This window comes from Pyxicephalus adspersus, chromosome 1 (genome assembly GCF_032062135.1).
Source record: "Pyxicephalus adspersus chromosome 1, UCB_Pads_2.0, whole genome shotgun sequence".
Taxonomy (NCBI): Eukaryota; Metazoa; Chordata; class Amphibia; order Anura; family Pyxicephalidae; genus Pyxicephalus; species Pyxicephalus adspersus.
This window is the reverse complement of record NC_092858.1, coordinates 65937869-65960008: the sequence shown is the minus strand read 5'-3', so window position 1 is coordinate 65960008 and position 22140 is coordinate 65937869. Positions and strand designations below refer to the sequence as shown.

At 37.5% G+C, this 22140-nt stretch overlaps 1 protein-coding gene across 1 annotated transcript in view; it reads left to right on the top strand.

The window, feature by feature from the left end:
• The window catches only part of GRTP1 (growth hormone regulated TBC protein 1), a 22680-nt gene extending 540 nt beyond the window's left edge, over positions 1 to 22140 (top strand). Inside the window, exons 2-9 of the mRNA XM_072412350.1 lie at positions 1067 to 1146; positions 3781 to 3932; positions 5030 to 5191; positions 6994 to 7118; positions 11747 to 11843; positions 19145 to 19317; positions 21409 to 21594; positions 21710 to 22140. Coding sequence (XP_072268451.1) covers positions 1088 to 1146; positions 3781 to 3932; positions 5030 to 5191; positions 6994 to 7118; positions 11747 to 11843; positions 19145 to 19317; positions 21409 to 21594; positions 21710 to 21799 — 1044 coding nt within the window. The 5' untranslated portion in view covers positions 1067 to 1087 and the 3' untranslated portion in view covers positions 21800 to 22140. The remainder of the gene's footprint in view (positions 1 to 1066; positions 1147 to 3780; positions 3933 to 5029; positions 5192 to 6993; positions 7119 to 11746; positions 11844 to 19144; positions 19318 to 21408; positions 21595 to 21709) is intronic.

The window sequence follows — 22140 nt, the reverse complement described above, 5'->3', positions numbered from 1 at the left end:
GGGGAGGGGGTCTGCATGGGGGTGACTTAGGGGGCTGCATGGAGGGTGTACAACTCCCACCTGCTTTTGCTGTAGACATTGACACTAAGTGACACACATGTTTCATTTATTTACAGTCTGGCAGCCCAGATTTTAGTGTAAGGAATGTGATCCGTCTTCATTGGCCAGGGAAGTCACAAATAGCTTATATGGGGATCTCCAAGGGAAGACAGATACAAGGGGAGTATTACTATGCCCAGATCATTCTTCCACATCATGTGAATAAGGAGCAAGGTTACACTGTGTCCATTAATGAATGTATATTATTATACTGTAAAGACAACTGATGATTTTACACCTGAGATTACACACTGCTATAGTTGGGGATTTGTATGTTCTATAGCTGGTGATTTTGTTACAGGTTAAGTTACTGTGACATTAAGTTGGCACGCTCTGCTACACATCACTATTGGCAGTGCTTTGTAGTTAGAGATTTATTTCATATTGTATGTGACCATTTGTTTCAAAGGTATCATTTCCATAATAAAAAGAGAAAAAGATTTTTAAAGTTAAGGATAAAATGTTTGGGTGTTGATGAGTTACAATGCCTGTCATGTGTATATATATTTATATGACTTTGAATCCAATCTTCTCTATGTGATATACATACACGTTTGCCTTTAGATACAGTTAAAAGAACGGATTCTTCAAATAAATGAGCAGTCAGCTTATATCCCTAAGAAAGGAAAGGGTTTCCACAGCGGGGGCACGGCTAGAATGCATGATCCCTAATATTGGCATGTGAACTACAGACAAAGGCAGCTCTAGTGTATTGTGTATGTAGATGCTGGGACTGTAGGGGCTAAAGATCCCCGGGGGTGCCCAGGAGAAGCATGCCATCCCTGGAGATCTATATAGTAAAAAGGGCAGAATTTGGGTGATTTGTGGTACTAGGTAAGAGAATACCAGCGGTCTATGCTGTGTAAAAATATGCTCCATTTAAATCCATAGCCTATTCACTCAATAAAATACACAGGACGCTGCTGTTGTGTGTCAAATAATACAAAGTTATTGTTGTGTTCTGTAGGTGTCTGCTGTATGCTTTTCCATGATGAGTTCAGCACCAACGGCAGGAGATAATGGCACTGCCAGGGACAGAATACCCAGGTAATACACAACTTTGCTGGCAGATGAAGCCGCTAGAGATGCCGTGTGCATTCACTAATACATTGCGATCTTTTGTACACAGTCTTTTCAGTTTGTCTGTAATGAGCTTGAAAAGCCTCTTTGTTCCCTCTCCCTGCATGAGCCTTCTGTGTTGCTTTTTTTCCCTTTTTTTATGTTAGCTTTTTATACTCGCATTTATTTTTATAGATGTATTGAAGAAGTTTGTACCAAGCTAAACACAGTTTATTGTAGGAAGGTATTGTGACCACACCATGGAGAGGTGTATTTCCTGATTCACATGCTGCAGCCTCACCACACCCCTGTATGACTGCAGAGAGTGACACGTACCTGTCAGGTAGATCTGTGCAGTTTCTGGTTTACATATGTACAGAGAACAATAATAGGAGATGTATACAAGTTTTGCTTGTTCACTGTACAGACAGGCTTGTGGCTTCTGACCCGCATTTTCCATGGAAGTGTATTAAACCCCAGCAATAAACTTTTCTGATTGCCAACTATACCATTGCAAATCCCTATGCAGTTCTCAGCAGCTGGCACCTTGTCTCGATCCCACTGGTTCCTAATGCACAGGTGTTTAAACATTTTACGGAGGGTGCTACTAAATCCCTCGCTACCACCTATATTATTGCCCAATGGGCAACTGCAGGTGAGATGCTACATGTAGCTTCTCGCCCAGAAGCATGGAGGAAATGGTAACCACACCTCAATCTCACTGCTACTCAGAACTAACCCTTTAAATGTTTTGTCCTGTCTGTTCCATAAGTGCAAACCCTGACTGAAATCCAAGGACCTGATAACGTTCAGTGGTTTCCCTGCACTACAGAACACCTCCTTCTTGTTACACCTGTTCTTTAATCATGTCCTAGGGCAGGGGTGGGCAAACTTTTTGGCTCAGGGGACACAATGAGTTTTAAAAATGAGCTGGGCCAGTGTCAGATGGATGGAGAGTGTTTCTATGAACCAATATAAATTGTTTAAAAAGCCAAACCCAGCATAAGACAAGAAAAGGTGTGTGAATAGGCCTGCTGTTCAAATGTAATTCAAGTAGGACATTTTCATCCAAAGAAATGCAACACAAGGTAGAGCAGCTCATACAAAGCCTCTGAAAGGCTGTGCACTCCTCGGTGAAGGATAATGGGATTTTAATGACCTGCAATTGAGGTGTGTGCCAAACACACTTCATATGCAGGAAAACAATGCTCATGAACACTTACCTATGCATTATGTGAGCATGGTAACCCTAGGACAGGAACTGGAGAGATACAGGTAAAATAAAGGAGACAAACATAATGCTGCTACCACATCCAAAGGACTATTATGCTGCTGTTCTTACCGCAGCTCACCCCAATGGGAAGGTATGGGTGTTTACCCTTGGCAGGGATGATTAGCAGCCTTGGTCCAGGATTTAGCTCTCTCTGTGTGTTGATTACAACTCCTGATTGAGTAAGGCGAGTTATACAAATACAAGTGTAAGGAATTGCTTTTCCTTTTTGTATACTGCAGCCATGTTGGTATAAGAGGAAATAGGGAAATTATATATCTTATATCTAGGTGTGTTGTAAAGTTTCTTTCTCACACATTTTGTTTGCTGTCATTCATGCAAAACTTCCCCTTTTATTTGATTGTTGGGCAGGTTCAAGAGTGACCTAATGTTTTCCTTGTTCTTTCCTAGCACCTTTTGTGTAGACTTTGCCCTGCTATGTATACTGTGTGTGACTAATGAGTTACATAGCAGTTCAGGACATTAAGTTCTCCCTTTAAAAAAAAAAAAAAAAATATATATATATATATATATATATATATATATATATATATATATATATATTGAACTTAAATACACCAAATCCTTTTCAATTAGTGTGTAAATGTATGTGAACATCAGCTGCAGTTATCTGAGCTTTGATCCAGTGGTCTGCAACTTGCTAAACTTTACTATGACTTGGCCGAAGGAACACTGCACTGCATTCTGTGTGTTAGAACATAAGGGATACAAAGCTCAGACAACACAAAAGTTCCTCTAAGAATACAAATGGCATGAGAGGTATACATATCACAGCAATGATTAGTGTTTTCCCATACTAGAAGGATAGTAGACTTGGAGGAGTACACAGACATGAATATACCATCTGTCTGTTCTCAGGATAAGGATCAAGCAATGCTCCCTATCTGAGAAGAGTCCATGGTACTTGGAACACAGACAGGAGCCTGTTAGGGGGATGAAGGCTATTGTCGCAGGTTCACCTTAAAGACAAAAAAAAAAATAGATTACATTTTGTGCCTGGAACCCCTTGACTTCAGCTGATGCATCTGACAATAATTAAACACTTGGAATTTTGTTTTTGCTTGTAACAATTATTTTATCATCATTTCACCAGTTAAAAAAACCTAGAACATGTCTGCATGGAGTTCTGTGTGAATTCTTCCAGTCGGTTTTAAAAGCAGATAGGTGGCTTTCATTTTCGGAAGGGATTAGCAAGGACAGCCTACATATTTCAGTACAGGTTTTCTTTGAAGACACAAATCTTCATCTGCTGCCTATGGGCTCTTTAACTACCAAAGCATTTCTGAAACGGATGTCTCAATGTCTTCTCTTACCATATGTTTTGTTTCTAGAATTGATGTCTATGGATTTGAGAGGCCTGATGGATTTGATTATAAATTTTATGAAGACTTTCAATCCAGATACTTAGTAGTTCTCAGCAGACGAGCTATAAAATGGTCAAAACTCCTACAAAAGTCTACAGCTGTTGAGAAGAGCATAAAAGGTAACCTGTAATGTTGGTGAGAAGGATTATCTAAAAAACGTATATAAAAAAACATTGGTCAGAAGAAGAAGCCGCAGAGATAAGCTCTCTGTTACCCTGTCCTTTCTTCTTTTTATCATAATCTTTCTAAAACTGCAGCACATCTTTTGCTGCTTTTTTTATTCTTAAACCTTTTAGCTTAAAAGTTATAAAGCTTTTCCTACCCTGACTAGTATGCACCTTTAGCAATAATAATGTGCTAGAGCAACAACCATATGAAGGTGCTAAGAAAGTAGATCTAGTTTACATGGTCAGGCAGTGGTTCCCAGATGATCCCTGTTTTGTACTGCCCAGCCTTCATTGTCTGTGTGAACTAGCCCTTGCAGCCTAAAATCATCAGCTGTTGTGAGCTTTAAAAATGAATTGCTTGACAATGTTTATACATGCAGAGGTACATGTGGGATTGTTTGTAAAGAGCTATTACTGCTTGTTCAGATTAAGTCAAAACTTTAGTGTGCATGTTCACTTTAAAGTAGAACTAAACCCAGCAATTTAGTTGTTCCCCTAAAGAATTCCTAATTAGAAAATGTACTAATTGCAGTGTTGTCATTGACATTATGGTAATTTACCATGCACATTGTGTGTTACAATAAGGTGCATGCCTCTGGTAATAATTGTCACAGCCAAGTGTGCCTATGTCTGTTATGTAAAAATGAAACAATTCTACTTGATCAGGAATTAATACATCTAAATTATGAGGCACATAAGCCAGGGGAACAGTTTGATTTTATTTATTTTTTACCAGCTGTATGAAGTGCTGGGTGGGTACTAGTTGTACTTCACTAGGTGAATTTTGTGGCTGTTGAACTTGAGGTGCTTTGACAATCAGTCTTGAGTAAGACCTTCCTTTAGGATTATCATATTCTGTTGATTTTTCATTGAGAAAAGTGCTTGTATGTTTCAGAGGATAAAAGATAAACGTGGTGTGGTGGCTTACTCTATATATTATTATTACATACAGGTGATCAGCAGGGATTACTAATACCTGTGACATTTATCTTGCTTTAGCACAAGTGATTTGCAGAAAAGCCCCTTAAAGTCTTGTCTTGTTCTTTCAGTAAAGAGATATATTAGGAAAGGCATTCCTAATGAACATCGCTGTCACGTGTGGATGTTAGTGAGTGGAGCTCAGGCCCGGATGGAGAAGAACCCAGGATACTATCACAGTGTATTAGTGGAGGGCAAGAAAAATGCAAAGCTTGTGGATGCTGTTGTCACAGGTAACGGCACTTTTTTCTTCTTTGGAGTTACCTACTTTAAACTTAAGACCATTTCATTTTTTTAAGCTGTTCTGTAAAATGGTTCCATGATCTTGAGGGTGAGGGTATTTTGTTTATACACAGCTCTTGCATAAAATAGCTTTTTGTAAAAGTTGAGGTCTGGACCATTGCAATGTCTTTATTTCCTTTTCCAGCCATTCTGTTGTAGATTTGCCGGTGTGTTTGAGATCATCCTGATACCTGACCCAGTTTCAACCAAATTTAGCTGGAACTTCCACTCCTAGGAAGGTTGCCAGTTGTCCTGGATGTTCACCTTTCTAGATTGATGGACAGCAACAATTGCTTCTCTAAGATCATTGCTGATGACTTTCCTCATTAGTATTGTCTTAACACCACCTAAATGCTGCAGGCCAGCAAACTAAAAACCTCTGCTTCGCTTGCTAATGATCAAATATATGTATTTAAATAACAGCACCTGGCCTCTACTTACTCTCCTAATACTTGTGAAGGTGGTAAGCTTGTACCTAATTTTTCACACACTGCTTCTATATTTTGACTCGGTTTTTAAGAAATAATGACACAGTTTTCTAAGTCATGTGTTGTGTTTTGGTTTTATTTGAGGTTTTCGATTACCTAGTTTAAAGACCTGTTGTGGACAACATGATAATTATGTCCTGAGATGCATAACCTTAAAATTGCAAAATTGAGTGTGCATACTATTTTCTCATGACTGTACATCATACTGTTGCAAGGAAAGAATGCTTATCACCGTGAAACCACCTACATATTATTTAACATGTGTTGGACACAACTTACGTCCTTGTAGGCAGCATAGTGTTGTACAGCTCATTTATGAGCTTTGTGTTCGTTCACACTTGTGCCCTGGGTTGAATAATATAGCCTTTTTTTGGATGTAATTGGAGTCCTTTCTCCTTCTGCATTAACTCCATCATGATTGTCTAAAAAAATGAACTTGTTGGAATCCCCTGAATAATGGACCAAAATTCAAGTCTTCCCCACACACTCACCCTGGTTGCTAACTTGGCCTTGGGCCTTCATCAGGCAGCGTTCCATGAGGTTAAATGTGGCCAAAAACACTGATGATATAGCTGCAAAGTCAACAGGTCTTGCACTGTGAATCCCAACTGTTTTTTTTTTTCTGTGTTTGGAAACTCCATTTTAAGCAGTCCTTCTATTGTCCATTATATATAATATATCTGAATGGTAAGCTCCTCTGGGTAGGGTCCTTTCCTCCTGTGTCAATGTTTATACTTGTCTGTCATTCGTTACCCCTATTTAGCGCTGCATAATATGTTGGTCCTATATAAAAACTGTTTTTAATAATAATATTGATCTTTCTACAGTTTGCATAACAGTGAATGTTCTCTCAGCACTGCTTTTAGGTTATTACAGGACTGATGTAGGTATTATCCCTATTTTGATGAACCATTAATGGGACATGTGTCTGGCCTATATTTAATGGTCATACTCTTCCGCTAAGCACTGAACAACAGCATTTGAACTCTGAGGAGGACACTTGACCCATATTACAGATGCCTCCATCTCCATGTGTCTGGCACAGTGTTGTAAAAGAGTAAGAGCAAAATGCACATGTTCCCCAGAGCCAGAAATGATTGGATTGTGCCAAGCCACTGCAGTGGTGGTAAGGCTATAGCGGTGCCTTTACCACAGCAAAGAGTCTTTGTATGGGAGTTTCATTAAACCCAGGGTATTTTTAGAAACTTTTTTGTATTAGAAAAGACCATTAGCTCTAGAAAATATCTACCTACTATCTCTTCCAGATCTGAACAGAACATTTCCTGATAATGTGAAGTTCCGTAGAAATGCAAGCCAGTGTTTACAGCCAACTCTGCACAATGTTTTAGTGGCTTATGGGCACCATAATAGCAGTGTGGGCTATTGCCAGGTAGGTCTGTGTAATGTATGTGACTGTTCCATATTGTATACAACTTTGTAGTATATGTATGATAAAAATGTATAAATTTATGTTAAAATGTCTTACCGTAACAGATTTTTTATTCGTTCAATGTGTCTGTGGCTATAATTAAATGCGTGTTAATTCTAGATACAAACAGCAGTGGCAACTCCATAGAAAATGGTCTACAATCTTTGCAGCCTTCTAGGGGCTTAGAAGCATGGCTAGAGGCTGCTTCTCTTCATAAATATCCTGTTCTTCTCTGCCTGGGAGCTCAGCAACACTCTTGTCGCTATGGCTGCATTAGTAAAGTTGGCAAGCATGGTTTGCTGGAATTCTTTTCTCCAAAAGGAACCAGACCGTGCAATGTATCTCAATGAAGTTTGTGGAAATAACTGATGGAAATGTTGAAATGTGAACCCTTTTAAACCTGATTGCTTTTCCACATACACAGTGAGTTTCACAGAGGATTATTTTGCTTTATTTAGAAGGTATTTTGTGAGCTATATAATTCATGCCGACTCTATAATTGTTGTGTGATTCGAAATAGTTCCACAAATTGTTGGATATTATCAATTACTTTTAACAAATTTAATACCAATAAGCACTGCTGTTGATTTTCTGTTTAATTTAAGTTTTAAGCTCAATTCAAAGGGCCTGTAACGCAATGTTCCTTTTAATAGGACCTCCAAAATGATTTTAGGTAGAGCTGTGGGTCCTTTGTTCTTGCCATAAGGTTCAAGTTATAGGTTCATCATCAAATAAAACTTTTTTTTTTTGTAATGGATCTTCTGGTAGAGCATCTTGTATGTTTCATCATTAGATGATTTGCAGTATTAGAACCTAACCTTTTAAATATAAAAAATCTGAAAGCATTATAATTACATAATACTTGACATGTACCTAATCTGAAAACCTTACTCTGATAGATTATATAGGCTGCCATTGCTCACCTAGTTATATAAAAAAGGATTGTTTAATGTTCTGATACTTTCTGAATCATTGACCTAGAATGATTATACAGTTCATTTTCAGGTAATTGTCATATATCTTTTTATACAGTTAGTTTGAATTATTTAGAATTAATTCTACAATGGCTGCTTACATACATTTTAATTGTGAATAATAATTTCTGCATAGCCAAAAAATTTGTCAACAATTGAGGGACTCAGGAAATTATCTCCCTTAAGGTTATACTGTCTCCTGACATGGGCAAAACTAATTTAGGCCAGCCCAATTACCCCTCCTACTATGACAATTATTTTTTTTGCTGGGCCCCAAAAAAACTATAGGGTTTGTGCCAGAATTCCCCTAACACCTCCTGACTGGATTGAGTCCATTTCTCATGGTGGTTGACAGAATCTACATGAACCTCCCAGTATTTTTGTCAGTGAGACCTAATTTCTATACTTTGAGGGGACAAATTGGTCCTACTTTTTGACCAACTTTCCTATTTGAATGACCAGGTTGTCCTGAATAGGTTGGCTTCCTCACTTGATTGTAAGGTCAGAGACGTTTGTCATGTCATGATATTTGCATTTCCCCAGGTGCAAGAATATGTAAAGACATGAAATCCTGTAATGGCTTAGCTGGATCTGCACATAATGATTTCTTTCCTCCTTTTAATCATCTTCTGTTGTACATGTTTGTATGGAGAGCTCATATGTGGTCCTCCTTGTAGAAATTGTTCCAACTTGAATAGGGTTCTATAGGTTTAGACATCTTCAGTCTCTAACATGGGGCATTCTCCTGCTTCACAGATGGATGGTGTTGTGTTTGACCTCTATGGTTACTGTGTTCACAGATTTAGTTGCCCCATCCATAGTTGGACTACCTAGAGCCTCGTATGTCCTCTTATCTCTGCGGAGTGTGTGGGATAGATTACATTAGCACCCCTCTATTAATCTATAGAGGAGAAGTTCTATGAGCTGTGGTGTTTTTTTGCCTATAACTCCTTCTTTAGCATGTGGCTGTTGAGTCTTCTACTGCCAGGTTACCTGCACCAAACTTCGTTGTATTGTTTGCGCCTTCATTTTTTTTTGTTATATGTTTTTTCCTGTGGCTTAATTCCTCTATCTCTAGGTTGTTTCTAGGTAGTTGAGTTTTTCAATCTGGGTCTGTAAAATCGTTTTTTCCTATTGTTGTGAACATGCTTTAACCCACCCTTCCCCTCAGTTGCACCATTTTTGAACATCCAAAAAGTTTCCTGTATTTTAATATGGAGGAGAGAAAAATATGAGTTTTAGATGTTCTCCCCGCTGTGTTTATGGAATCCAGAAAATGTTAATTTTGTGCAAAGTTTTTTTTTTTAGATAAATAGGTATTTAGTGAATGCTTACTCTACATTACCATAGCTATGTTGGGAACACCAGCAGTGGCAATCATGCTGTTTATACAGTAAAGTCCTTCAAGACCGACTTGGCACAAGATTGGAATGTGACAGAAGGCTGCTTAGCTGGTTGGCTAGTCGCTGGGCTTTTTGACCTAAGGGAATGTGAACCTGTGAATCTTTGCTCCAACCTTTGGACTTAATAGGAAAACCTGACATCAACACAAAAAGAAAGAATATATAAAGAAATTGTTTTCTATGTAAATTTGCAAAAAATTTGTGTACAACTTTAAAAATGACAAAAACTTTACACATTTTAAAGCATTTTCTATTTATATTAGATATATACCTATTTGTATCACTGCATTGACGTGATTAAAAAAAAAATACTTTGTAGTTCAAGTGCACGGATGCCCTAAAGCTACGTACACACTTCCAATTATTATCATTGGTAAACGAACGGCGAACGATCCTGCACGATATCTACGAACGATCGTATAGCACCGACCCTGCACATACAGATAACGACACGATCGTTCGTAGATATTGTACACACAATAGATGCGATCGTTTGAACGATACAGGAAGTTACGTGCACCACAGGAACGTTCGTTCATCACGCATGCTCAGACCATGGACGATCAATGAACGATCGTACACACGAACGATGGTCAACGATCGTCGTCCAATCCGCCGGTCCGGTCGTTCATTTCCAACGACTTTCCTCGTTCGTCGGCGTCGTTGCTTACTTTTTTTACGAACGATTTTTGCCCAATCGATCGTTCGTCGTTCATTTTGAACGATAAAAATTGGAAGTGTGTACGCAGCTTAAAGTTGCCCCAAAGCTTCCTAGGCAGATATAAAATACAAAACTGAATACAACTTTGTAATCATTTAATGCATAATGAAATGCAAGCAATGGAAGAATCTGAATATGAACTGGTGTTGACCTGTGTATGAGAGGAAGAAGCAGTACAAGTGGCCAGTCATTTCATGTGTTGACAAAAAGTATGCTGATAGGAACAGACAGCAGGATGACTTACAGATGATTGTGTGTGTGTGTGTGTGTGTGTGTGTGTGTGTGTGTGTAGCTTAAATGTATGATTCCAGTTTAATGAATTTTAAAGTTTAATGTATTATTTTTCTTCATTTAGCAAGAGCTTAAGTATTTGGTATGTGGATGAGGGTAAAGCTTATTTGGAGTGCTGCATTCATCACTATAGTGCAAGATTTTTGCACCCAAACTAAAAAAAAAGTTTTGCTCTCTGTGTAATGCTGCTGGAATCTTGCTGGTTTTCTACTTACCAGCTCACCTTTTTGTGAATCAAGGGAAAATCCGTGGCTTCCCTTTACTGCCCTAAGTACTATCAAATATCTGTTGCATTATGTTTTTTACATTTTAATTTTACAGCCCTGAACTGGGTAACCAGTATTTTCAAGCAAATGACAACTGTTCTAAGTAACCATGTGGCCAGGCTGTTGACATTGACAAATGGATATAGTTGACAATTGCCTTTAGGATAAGCCCTTTTTAGCTAACTTCAATAGCTATAAGCACTGTGGAGCAGTTCATCCTCAAAGTTTTATATTAGAAGCGCAAAAGTCATTAAAATGAAAATGACTGCAGCTTGGCTCACACTGGATAATGAGATAACATGTTGAGGGTGACTCCAGCAAAAAGCTACAATTCGAATGAGTAATAAATACAGTAAACACACAATTTGTATCTATTATATAAACCATCTTTCACTCCTGCAAATGCTGCAGGTATAACTGGTAATCTTGTCAGTAACAAATCTTGAAACTTCTAGTTTGACCAGCCAGGGGAAGAATGTGGACTCCTTCACTGGAATTTTTGGACCACTAAAGGATAACCTATATACCTTAACATATTTGTATCCTTTTTATTATTACAATTAAGCATGGTATTGGGAAGTTAGTTGGCTTCAGTCCTCATTGACCTGTGTATGTGCATAATCTCCTGTGAGGTAGGCATTAAGAGAAAGGTGAAATGCACTCTGTAACGTAATTTATGTGGAGACTGAATAAAAATGTAAACCATAAACTTCATTATTTCATGTATATAATGAGTAAACCTTTCAATATTTGTTGGAGTTAAATTTCCAGCAATAAAAACATTACAGTAATTCTTGCTCTTCCCCACTTTATTGAGAAGTTTAAAGTTGGCTTTGGGTACATTTTCCAGAATAACACCTGTATACACCCATTTCATATCTCTTTCTTTCACATGTTTCACCAGTGTGGTAAATGTTTGTGTCTCTTATTGCAGGGTATGAATTTTATCACTGGATACCTTATTTTGGTTACTAAAGACGAGGAAAAAGCCTTCTGGTTGTTGGATGCTCTTCTTGGACACATTTTACCTGGTATGTTATTTCTACTAAATATTGACTTTTTTTTTTTTTTTTTTGCTAAGCACTTGAGCCCCGATGCATAATGGTTTTTCCAATGTCTTTAGATTCATTTTTCGGTAGTGTAGCTGGTTTACCAGAGGATTAATCTAGTCTTAATATGAAACTTTAATTGAGGTTCATGAATTTATTATTTTAGCACCTTTAAATTACTGTAAGTACAATATTATTGATGTTTAATGTACATACATCACCTATATCCCAAGTAAAGTCAACTCGAGAAGAAAACTTTACATTCTTCAGTTATGACCATAATTGTTTAAGGCCAAATGTTATGATACAACCAACTGGTACATGGCTGAATAATCTAGATATGATGCCATATGTCCAGATTGATTACTTGCTATATATGTATGCATTTCTGTACATTATATCAATTCTTCAGTATCGGAATATTTATTCCATTTGCTGTCCTTTTCACTATTATTTAAACTTGCGCATCCTATAGGAAAGTGAGTTAGGCTTATATTGGTTTTATTGGGGTATGAATTGTATCCCTCATTATCTCATAATTACACAGATTATAATGGTCCTCAGTTTTCATTTGTATGACTTGCATATTAATAAATGCATCTGACACCCCACATTTGATATGGTAGATCATTTTGCATATAAATACTGACTACTAGTTACACCCTGGTTTGTTGTGTATGCCTAATAGTATAGCATCCTTGTAAACAGCTACAAGAATCACATAGACACCTCATGAACAGATGTGCTGCCTGTGGGTTCACTTTGACACATCTCTCTGGTTGACTTTGTGTGCTATGTGTGTTTATCTGCTTTTAGGTGTTTTTTTACTTTCTTTTTCACTTGCAGGATTCGTCTTGATCTCTGCAATGTGTGCACATACAGTATATATGAGTAATTAGGTAAAAAAAAGTCAAAAGAGTTCAGTACATGGCAAAAATACAGTAAAGGGGTAGAACATTTTTGTCAGGTTTTGTTGCTGTCTGTCCTTCGTTTAAAGCCCTGTACAGACATCAGATCACTGTGATCATTTCTAGTGACTTAAGAAAGATCAAGCGCAGTACTCTGTGCTTGTTCTGTTCATTGGAGTGGCACCTCTCAACTAGATGGTTTGTTTATTAATTTGTCAGGGACCATTGGTAAATGACGTTGGGAGACCGCTGTACACATGTCAGATTTTCACCCAAAGCAAGCGCAACCATTTGTCTTGGACAATTATCCAGTATATGTACATGGACAAACGATGGCCGGTAATCTCCTCAATGAAACCTAGACCTCAATGGGCTGAAAATAAACAATAGGTAACAGTCTAACAAAGGTATAAAAAGTAGCCTTTAAAAATGTAAAATAAAGATCTGTGTAATACTGTAATAACAATATGGTGGTTGTCTTTAGTTACAACACTGCCATCATATGATATATATTGGTTTTCTTTTTACAAGAGAAAACTATTAAAACTTCTGCTTTATTGAATAGTAGAAATGCAGAAATAGAAAAACAAATTTCAGTTTCCACCATCAGACCCTTAGTGATTTAGATAACATTTACGGAAAAGTTCCATTTGTATCTTGTCCTTGAATTTGTCACATTGCAACTTGTAGACAGTCAGCTTATCACATTGTTCTGTGCAAGAAGTGCACATTTATCATGTGCTGTCCTTTCAAGGCTTTTTTTAGAATCTCCAAGGAGAAGTTGAGGGAAAAAAAATCCTAACATTTTGGAGATTGTTTTTTTTTTCTCATTGTCCAGTTAATCGGTTACCATAGAGTTTAATAAAAGTGAACAGATTTGTTGTGATCAGCTTGTTAGGTTTTAATACTTCTAGTGTCAGATGAAGCCTTTCCAAAATATGTGTCAGTTACTGACTGACATCAGTAAAACAAACAAGACCCCTACCCACTTGTCCTGACCTTTTAGCCCCTTTTTTATGTTCAGCCCATGCATACTAAGTAATGTGTATGTAAAACACTGGCTCCTAGCTTTCTGGACCTGGTTTCTAGATTTTGGTATATTTGGTTTATACCTATGTGAGTATCCTAAAAGGTTTAATTTAGTGTTAGGGTTTGGAGATAATGAAGGCTGAACAAGTGTTGATCTTTCTTTAATCCTAAAACCTGTTCATTACCCTTAAAACCAACCCAACACCTAAACCTATGCAAACCCTTTCACAGAAATATTCATCTGGTGTGCCCTTAAAATGTTTCTCTGTCTTCGACCAGCACCCAAAACTGTGTGAGCAGATTCTAGTGCTAAGAACCGGTTTATATGTATGTAGCAGATCCTCTCCTTTCGGCCAACAGCTACCATCATTAAATTGCACTAGGTTACTGTATCACATGAGGGTCTCCAGGCTGGTATAGCACAGTGTACTCCCACTCCCCCATTTCCTTTCTGAATGATTGGAGAAGTGTATAATTAGAATGGGCATAGATAATAATGTATACCCAGCACTGCAGAGAACTTGGTAACCACAGGACATTGCAGGTGCACATAGAGCTTGTCATACTTTCATGTTTAAGTAGCTTATACCTTTATCTTTTGATGGTCATCATTTAAATCATATTTATTTCACATGAAACAATATTGCACATATACAAATTACACATGTGTATATATATTTATATACAAATGTGCAGGGATCACTCAAACCGAGAGATCGGTATATTCTTGTAGACAGGTCGAGTGAGAAACAGTAAATGTTCTACTTCTCACCCTTGGGTGCATGTCATTACCAAGAAGGGTGTAAACGGGAAATAAGGAATTTAAAGATTAGCATTGTATTTCTGTGCACCAGTGATCTGCAGATTGCAGTAAGTAGATTACTAGTATTAGTATTGGAAGTGAAGGTCTTATTTTTGGCAGCATGTTTCTAAGCCCCAAGTAACATAGAGCAAGGTCGCATGTTGATTGCAGTAATAATCGCATTAGGAGAAAAGACAGTTTCATTTTAGTTCTATTTACAGAGTTTACATCCCTTCCAAGCATGGTACAAGACAGATGATCTCTGTTTAAATAGTATCATATTGTTCAGCAAGGGTAGGAGAAGGGAATTCAGTATATTACTATATTGATATTAATTAGAATATTCTGTTTGAATATTCCTATTCTTTGTTGCTTGTTTTTTAATATGCCTGACGTTTGATGGGCCATAGTACTGTATGTAGTATTGTACAAGTTACATTGTTTTGTTTTGCACTTGAACATGAGTGACAAATGAAGTTTGTTGAACTAAGTTTAACATTTTTGTATATTTAATGTGCATACTCAAATATAAACCAATCTTCAGGTAAACTAAGGCTTCGTGTGAACGACTAACGACGTTAATTGTTAACAAAAAAAGTGCACAACGACACCGATGAATGAGGATTGTCGCTGGAAAAGGACTGTCCTGGGGAATCTGATTGGGCGTCGATTTTTTGCAATCTATTGTGTGTACGGTCGTTCATTGATCGTGGATGGTTCTGCAGTATACTTTCTCCTTTACATGTCACTTCCTGCATCGTTCAAACGATCGTATCTAGCGTGTGTACATTATTGGTGGATTATATTTGAACGATCGTATTGTGCACAGTTCTGTACATGCTGTAACTATACAATCGTTCAAATATAATCCACCAATAATGTACACACGCTATATACGATCGTTTGAACAATAATCATGCATAATCATTGATCTGTCGTTAGTTGTTCGTTTTCTAATGACAATTTTTGCACGTGTGTACCTAGCTTAAGGTACCTGTTTTTACCTGGGGGGGAAAGTGTGTGTCTAAATAATCTATTTTGCATGCTCGCTGGCCAATCTGTGTGCTCCATTGTGTTACAAACTGGATTTTTGACATCTCTGATCTGTCAACCCAGAGACAAATGTAGTTCCAGGTCATGCTACTAGGTATCCCCTAAGTATAAACCAAATTTTAAACTTTTTTTTTTAATGGCATCTTGAGAGCAAATACTCACGTTTTGTTGTCTGTCTCAACTTCCACAATAAGGAAACCAGCATATTATTTCTCAGAATAAAATTATGAATAGATAATCCTCAAATGTGTTGGAAGGATAGATATGGATCTCCTGGGCGGTTTACTGTATCTTGCCAGCTTTCTATACTTTCATGTGTATATTCCTCTACTTATAATGTAGTCATGTAATAGAATATAAATATGAATAAAATGTATCCTAAAACGGTCTCATGAATGCGTATTGTAAAACTGCAAAGCAGACCGTTTATGACTAGGTTTGGTAAAAGTTTCTTTGAAGAACTCTGATTTAGTAAGGTTTACTTACTGAAGATCTTGTTAACTGCTATTTTTTTTTTTTATTTGTATTTTTTTTAGCAACTGAATGTGGGCCCTGAACATGCTGTATTTATGTAGAACTATATAGAGTTAGTTGTTCTAGATGCAGTTTCCAATATTTCAATGTCCTTTATAATATGATATGTGCCTCACAAAGTACTTGTAGATGCTGGGAAGCAGATCACAGTACTACAATTTGTTTTCCTGTTCAAAGTTAACAGGAAACTTATGAGCAAATTTCACTGTGCTTTATCTACATTGGCCTGTGATAAGACAATGGTGACAGAGTAAAGTCTTCCCCTGAACAGCTTCTAATCTGATTTGATTTACTAATAGAAAGGAAAATGCAAGCAATTCTTTTTACAAAGGCCACTGGAAACACTTGTCCGACCTGTCACACTGTTATCTGAAGTAAAAGATAATTTTTATACTGTGTTGGTGATCTGTTTGTTTTGAGCTTTAATAGGAGACTCATGATATACTACAAAATTGTTTTTATATAATAACACACACACGTTTAGGCAGATATAAATCATTCCATTTAACTTTAATATGTATTCAATAGTAACACCCTTAATAAAACAAAGTTTGTTTTTTCTTTTCTTTTAATTTCTTGCCATACCAGAGAAATATAAATCAATAAAAACTACCCACCTTCTGTATGCAATTCTCTTTAGATACACAAAGCTGAACATTTTGGTGCAGGGGTGAATAAACTCCCCAGTACAGAACATAAATTATCAGAAATTTGATCTATCGGTACCAAGGCAAACATATACAAACAACCCAAAATATTACCCTGCGATAATCTTACAGCAATATGTCCTAGAATGAATTGATGCTCTGCTATAAATCAGAGACCTGTTTGATAGTGGCTGCTCCGTCTGGATTGAGTTGCTTGGTAGGGACACACATGCATTGCTTCTGCTCTTTATCTCTGTGTCATGTGTCTCTTTATTCTTCTCTATTCCTCTTGCACCCTCATTCACTGTTACCAATCTCCTGATTAACTGGAGAAACCGACCATTTGCATAACAAATGTAGTCTGAGGAGTAAATCATCATACCATCATATCACCCCTTGATTTTTACAGTATATTATAGAAAAATCAGCAACTACAAATTATCTGCTTGTTCTCACAAGACAAACTTTTCTGAGCAGCTTTAGGAGTCTTATTAAAAAAAAAAAAACTATGGCAACATAAAAAGCTCTAAAGTGTATACTGGAGGAGAAAATTCATTTTTGACAGCTGTATGTTCTCTGGGTGAGCTTTGGCAGGGTGTTTAAAATAGAAGTGCATTGTCCTTCAAGCCATAAGTAGATGAAAACCACTCTAATTCACCTGCCATCTTGAAATGATCCGCTGCTTCTTCATGTTCCAATTTAGTCATTGCACCTGGCAGGCAAATCTTTACAGCATGGCACTCTCTAGCTAGGATATCATAGGCCTTGTCTTCCTTCTGTCTGATTCTTCTATGTGTGCTACCTCTGTGTAATATATACTTTTTTATACTTTGACAGTGAATCATTAGATTGGGTATAAAGGCTGCTCGCAGAACTCCTCAGGTTTGTCAACAGTGGTGTAAACTCATTTCAAGGGTACTGTACTTTGGACTTTTATTGCCCTGGTTGCTTGTCTCCTGGTTTCTCCTGATTTGCTCTGCATGCTTACCTTTCTTCAACAATCTGCAGAGCATTTTTACATTGTTACAATAGGGAAGTGCATACATACATCTGCCTTTGTCAGGATGGAGTTGCTTCTCATCTGCTGCTCTTCATCTTTGTGTTATTTGTGCCTCTTCTCCATTCTTTACCATTACATGGTTGTGTCTTCCTTTTGTCCCCTCAATTCCTGCCACCAACTTCTTGTGTAACTGGATATACTAGTTCATTGGCATAATAGTGGAAGCCAAGACACACTTAATTTCCAGTTTGTAGCTATAAAATTTGCTTTAAAAAAATAACTAAAATGGCCACTGTAACACACAGTCAGCGAAGGGAAGACGAGTACTGCTTTTCATGTAGTACATCTTATATTTATCAGCATAGTGTTGTTCTGATTACAAGAGGAGAGCAGCACTGCAATCCGATCAAACTTTACTTCAGTTTACATTACACATTGTGCTGGCTGATAGGAGCCACTGACCTCATAAGTGTGCCGCCACACCTTACTCTTAGTCACAAGCTGGGGTGGCCCTTTACCAATCTGTGAAACTCCAGGCAAAAAAAAAATTCTAACAGGTATATGTTCACAAAAAAATGTTGGGGTTATGTTTATAGAGAATTTGTTCAAATAAAGTGCTTGTTTTTAATGTTTTGTGCAAACTGTGCTGGGTGAATGTTCATAATAGTAAGCTGGTTCCCACTGAATTTGCTTTATTGAACTTGAAAGATGTTAGGTAGACATGGGCGAACATTCAAATACATTGGTTTCATTGCATGTGTCATTCTCAATTCATCCACTGGGTAGTATTGTGTTCGTTTCCATTCACTCATGTTACAATGAGTTGGCCACTAGTACATTTGTTTTCATTGCCAATAGCTGGTACATTTGAAATGCTGTATTTTTATTTATTTTTTTGAACAAAAAAGACAATTTTTTTCTCTAGTATTTGCAGGCCTGTATCCTAGCTATAGGAAATCCTGTTAGGAACGCCATCAGTGTTCAGCCCAGATATGTTTTTTAGCCAGGTGGGAAGAAAATTTTAGGCAGGTGGCAACCCCCGTATTGTGACCCAACTCTTTAGTAACCACCGAAAAAGAGTGGTTGTTGAGAAGTGATGGGTGGTGCGCCCAGCTTAAAGGGGATGGGCCCTGACCATTTTCGCCAAAAGTTGTGCCCTGTGTAAGGTAGTTGGCACATTGGCCTTTGCATGTGGATATAATTGAAATGGGACTTTAATACTCCTTACAAATTAGAATGGAATATATGATAAATGCATATACATATTTATATAATTATATCCTTTTATTGATGGATTTTGTTTAATTCAGACTATTACAGCCCTGCTATGATTGGTCTCAAAGTAGACCAGGAAGTACTGGGAGACCTTGTAAAGCTGAAGATCCCAGCTGTGGCTGATCTAATGGAGAAGCATGGAGTAATGTGGACTCTGGTGGTCTCCCGTTGGTTTATTTGTTTGTTCATTGACATTCTACCAGTAGAGGTAAGTCGACTTACAGTTGTTGGGCCTTAGGACTTTACTATATTATCTGTGTTCTCCTCCTCCTTGGAGTTTTCCAAACTTTGTTGATTTACAACTTGGAATAAAAACAGGATTTTAGGTCACAATATAGTTCAGTGTTAAATGTGACATTGATGAATCCCACATATTCCACCCAGCTCCAGAGTGTCTAGGTATTGGGATCTATTAACTGACCCCCATTATGTCCCTTTATGTTTGAAAGCTAAAGACCACAATCAAAATGAAAAACTAAATGTAAGACAATTTATACACACATATATGAGCCATGTATGGACAGTGTTCTCCCCAGCCCATTTTAGCTGGGTGCACCACCCGGCACTTTTCAACAACCACCTGGCTGTTTTTGGGTGGTAACTGATGAGTTGGGTCACAATTAAGGGGCTTCCACCAACCTACAATTTCTTCCCATCCTCCTTAAAAAAAATTTCTGGGTTGAGCACTGATGTATACGTGTATAGATTATGTATGCACGTTTCTATATGTAGCAGAATGACAATTCACTCGTTACCTTGGGGACATCATCCGCAAAAATATTTCAATGGGCAGATTTGGGTAAATGTCAAAAAGAGGGCAATTGTACAGAAAAATGTATGTAACTCTGTCATGGCCCCAAGATGAGTGGTGGAGGTTTTCCTTCCAGTAGGGCAATGGATCCAATTTATCAAAGCTCTCCAAGACTGGAAAGGATATTCCTATCATGGGAGATCCTGGGTGACCAATTGTCTCTGAACACAAAGCTTCAACTAAGTGGGTTAGAGAAGAGCCTGGCATGGGTTCAATTAGAATACCGTATTTTTCGCCGTATAAGACGCTCCGGAATATAAGACGCTCCGGAATATAAGACGCACCCAATTTTAAAGGAGGAAAATCTAGAAAAAAAGATTCTGAAAGATAGATTATTCCCCTTCTGATCACTCTGTGTCATTCAAACTCCCCTTCTGATCACTCTGTCATTCAAATTCCCCTTCTGATCACTCTGTGCTTTTTTTCCACTGTACGGCAGTTAGGACAGGGAACAGCAGGTGGCGCTGTGCCAGCTTCTTTCGCTTTGCTTTACAGACAGGAGAGAACACGATGCTGGCAGAAGAGAGACACGCTGCAGCCTGAGACACACGCAGGATCGGGTATCGGGTGAGTATCTTATTTTAATTATTTTATAACACGGTATTTGTCGTATAAGACGCAACAACTTTTCCCCCCCAGCTTTGGGAAAGAAAAGGTGCGTCTTATACGGCAAAATTCTTCTGTAAGGGTAAAATTCTTCTCAATGGCCAGCAATGCAAGAGGCATTCCTCCCACTAACCACTATGCTGATATTCTGTGAGCTGTGGATATGGTATTTATAGAAGGGGTTCCTCTAAGACATGAGTCAAAAAAGACTACCTAACAAACCTTCCATGCATACTGTCAAGGAATACCTTAGACTTTTTTTTTCCTGATTTTTGAGGTATTATCTATGATAAAGTTTAATTAATAAAAAAGTATTTTTCTGGCTAATATTTTTATATTTATTCTGTTTACTCAAATACCTGAAAGTGCACAGAATTTTTTTATGAGGAACTCCAAACAGCTCAGTGCGTAATCCCAGCATTACAGGCTGCCAAAGAATGGATTAGTGTGTACAAGAATAATATCACTCTGGCCTGCTCAAACAAGCTGGTTGAAGATCTATTACCTAGTAGTGGGCTGGGTGAAGATGACCCCGATTGAGGAGCGGGGAGAGACAAGTTTATTTTATTGCAGAAAAGACAACCCGTCTCTTCTACAATAAACAACCTGCTGCATTTTTTTTTTTTTAATGCCAGGTATAGCTCCTCTTTAATACTTTGTAGATGTTCCCTGGAACATCAGATCTTTACTTACTGAATTCAGGCCTTCTGTTTTGTTGGCTGATTTGCCAATTGCAGAGTGAGAGGACCTGCACACAATGGTCTACAGCAGTGACTGTTCATTTATATAATAATAAATCGCATTCTCTGATATAGGGTTACAGAATGTTATCTTTAAAGATGGCTAAAATGTTAAGTGTAATAAATTAATTCTTCTTTACAGACCGTGTTACGGATATGGGACTGTTTATTCTATGAGGGATCAAAAATCATTTTTCGTGTAGCCTTAACACTAATTAAACAATACCAAGCTTTCATATTGGAAGCCCAGAACTTCCCCGATGTTTGTGACAAATTCAAGGAGATAACTAAAGGACAATTGGTCACAGAATGTCACCACTTCATGCAGGTATTTCATATCCAAGCTTTTTTTTTGTTTAACCATCAATCACTAAACATTTTGTTTTGTATTATTGTAGTACAATTTATTGACCTTTTTTTTAATTTTTTTTTTAATTTTATAGAAAATCTTTGTTGATCCAGGAAGTTTATCGAGAACTACAATAATAAAGTTACGAGACAAACATAGAACACAGTTACTTGCTCAGGAATAATGTCTGATGGACAGTTATGATCAAGGCATTCCTTCAATATAATGTTTGCACAGTTTAACCCCTCACTATCTGGAGGAGTACTGTAGGTTGTATATAGTAAGTAATACTCATGGCAGTGAGGGGTAAACAGATGACACTGACTGTTAGCACGAGTCTTAGACCTATAGAAGTGCTTTAATCACTTGTTTTGTACTGTTCTGATACTGGTCGATTTGGCAAGCTGTTTTTTTTTTTTTTTTTTGTGATCTGTTGTAAATTTACAATTGATTCCGTAAAGAAAAATGCATATTCTATACAGTACAATTTAACTAATTGGAATAAAATATTTATTTCTGTAGAAA